The sequence below is a fragment of the Etheostoma spectabile genome, chromosome 16, assembly GCF_008692095.1.
Source record: "Etheostoma spectabile isolate EspeVRDwgs_2016 chromosome 16, UIUC_Espe_1.0, whole genome shotgun sequence".
In the NCBI taxonomy this organism is placed as follows: domain Eukaryota; kingdom Metazoa; phylum Chordata; class Actinopteri; order Perciformes; family Percidae; genus Etheostoma; species Etheostoma spectabile.
The window spans coordinates 2,699,153-2,701,520 of NC_045748.1; the positions used below are offsets into that span (position 1 = coordinate 2,699,153).

The following is a 2,368-nucleotide window of genomic DNA, read 5'->3' on the forward strand; positions in this document are numbered from 1 at the left end:
ATATATATATATATGAGATATATAGGAGATGAATAAAAGGTTTTTATGCAAGCAAGCAAAATGTAAGTGGGTGGTGGAGGATGGGGAAAAGATACAAACTTATCTACATAGGTCATTTCTCAAGAGACCAGATTTATGTCTCAATGTACAAACATGAAAGGACAGTATACTGACATGCATATTGTAATGACTTGCCCATATAACCATGGTAAAAAACAAACAAAGACAGAGGTTTCATTTCTAGATGTATTTTCAATGTTTTCAATGCGTGTATGATACTAAGACACCTGGAACAGATTTGGCTGTTGATAACCAGTGCAAAAAATACAAAAACTGGGCCTAACAATGGAGAAATGAAAGTCCAACCCAGGCCTCAATACAGCATGCAATCAACCAATTAGAAGCGGGGCTCAAAGCCAGCAGAATAAGGTTTTTTGTTGTGGTTTTGGAGTGGCAGCAAGCTGAAGTCACAACTGTCTCCAATGGGCTCTGAGTCAGTCTTTGAACCAGATGGGGTCTCCTTTACCCTGAGGCACGGGTCAAAAATCTAACCGCCAGGTTATTCTCTTGGGATGCTAGGAGTTTGTTTTAAATGAAGTGATGGAGTGATGGAGTGAACGGATGGGGGGGGGTGAATCACAAACACAGCGGCACTCACCTGCATGTATCTGATCTGCAGCATGGAAAAGGCAAAGCAGTGTAAGTCAGAAGTCAAAGTCAAAGAAGTCAAATTTGTCACCAGTAATGTCAGGGATCTGAGTGAGTTCAGAGATATGACGTCATGCAAATGCAAAGACTAAGGGGAGTGGGAGGAAGTGTGTTTGTTCTTCTTTGCACTAATTGTGCAGTGCATCCTTCTTGGCAATAAGTGTGTTTAATGGACACGGTAGACAGGCGTCTAAGTCTAAGGTGAATCAAAGACCTTCAGCAAGCATCACATTTACAATATGACAAAGACCTGAGACAAATCAATAATTGATTTAAAATTCATGCACAGTTGCCAAGGGGCATTTGACCGATAGAGGGGCAGATATTGTGACATAATGCCCTCACCATGGGTTGTCGTACTTCCACCTTAATGATGTCCTCATAGATGTCATCGCCATCGTCCTCACACGGCACACAGTCGTAGATGTCATCCTCACCCAAGTCATGCTCACTGGGGGAAAAAACACAGACACAAGTTTGATCAACAGCTGTATCGGAACACAACCTCAACTCAAAGGATGAATCCTTATTACTCGAGCTGTATGCCCACTTTAAACAAGCTAAGGCCAGTTCTGACAGCTGAGAGTGCCGTACAAGCTCATTATCACTCACCAGCACTACCTGAAGAGTGATATTGGTGTTGCAGGCAAGGGGACACAGTACCCGATGTTCACAAACCTCCACTGAGTTGCGTCATTGAATGGCATTTCCCTTTAATGTGTTTATGCTGCTTTGGCACCCAGCTAGCTAACTGACCTTTAATTAGGCAAGCAGCCAGCAGAGCACAGACAGTTACTGTGGAGAGGAGCAGCTTCTGGGATAGACCCTTATGCTCTGAGAGGAGAGCCTATGCTGTATCTCCCTCTCTCCTGTAAAAGCAATTATTGTTTGGGAAACTAATTGAGGCAGTGGAGAAGCCTCAGCATGAATACGCTTTGGCAATGAGCCCATATCGATGTGGTTAATAACCAGGGAGCTTTAGGTCGCGGAAAAGAAGATAAATGATTAAATACTGTAAATAAAAAAAGGTAGTAAGAACAGCCTGCTAAATAATGGAGGCCCAGGTTTCTAGCTTGGCAACTGCTTGCATGTTTAAACAAAAATCCATGGCTGGCTCCGTAATTGGCTGCAAACACGAAACTTTTGAAGCTGTGGTGGAGAGGAGGTCACTGAACAAACTGTTATCTATCATGGATAACCCTGACCACCCTCTCCACCCCACACTGGTCCAACAGAGGAGCAGCTTCTCAAAGAGGCTCCAACAGCTTCGATGCCGCACGCACCGCTACAGGAAATCATTCATACCACAGGCAATAACACTTTTTAACATGTCATCACTGGGTGCTAGATAAGACTTTTGGGCACCACACTACTGCTCTAATGCAACCTGCACAATTTGGTTTATTTACATTTACATGTAGCATACATTTTAACATTTTAACATATTGTTTAAGCAGTTGCACATTATTGTATCCCCATCCTGTACATATTCAAATATTTGTTCTTTTTTACTTTATTCACATTATTATTTCATGTATATTGTATGTATGTATATTTTTCCTAGTATTTCATTTATATTTATATTCTGTGCTTTGTGACTGATTTCGCTGCTGCAACACCTAAATTTCCCATTTTTCTTGGGATCAATAAACATCTATCT

At 41.8% G+C, this 2,368-nt stretch overlaps 1 protein-coding gene across 12 annotated transcripts in view; it reads right to left on the minus strand.

The window, feature by feature from the left end:
* The window catches only part of vav2 (vav 2 guanine nucleotide exchange factor), a 221,584-nt gene that overhangs the window by 33,384 nt on the left and 185,832 nt on the right, over nt 1-2,368 (minus strand). For 8 of the 12 annotated variants that reach the window (XM_032539321.1, XM_032539324.1, XM_032539320.1 and 5 more), the window contains exons 5-6: nt 1,054-1,159; nt 659-673 (exon numbers count right to left, since the gene is read on the minus strand). In XM_032539321.1, coding sequence (XP_032395212.1) covers nt 659-673; nt 1,054-1,159 — 121 coding nt within the window. The remainder of the gene's footprint in view (nt 1-658; nt 674-1,053; nt 1,160-2,368) is intronic. The other 4 variants (XM_032539326.1, XM_032539327.1, XM_032539319.1 and 1 more) reach the window with 1 other exon arrangement.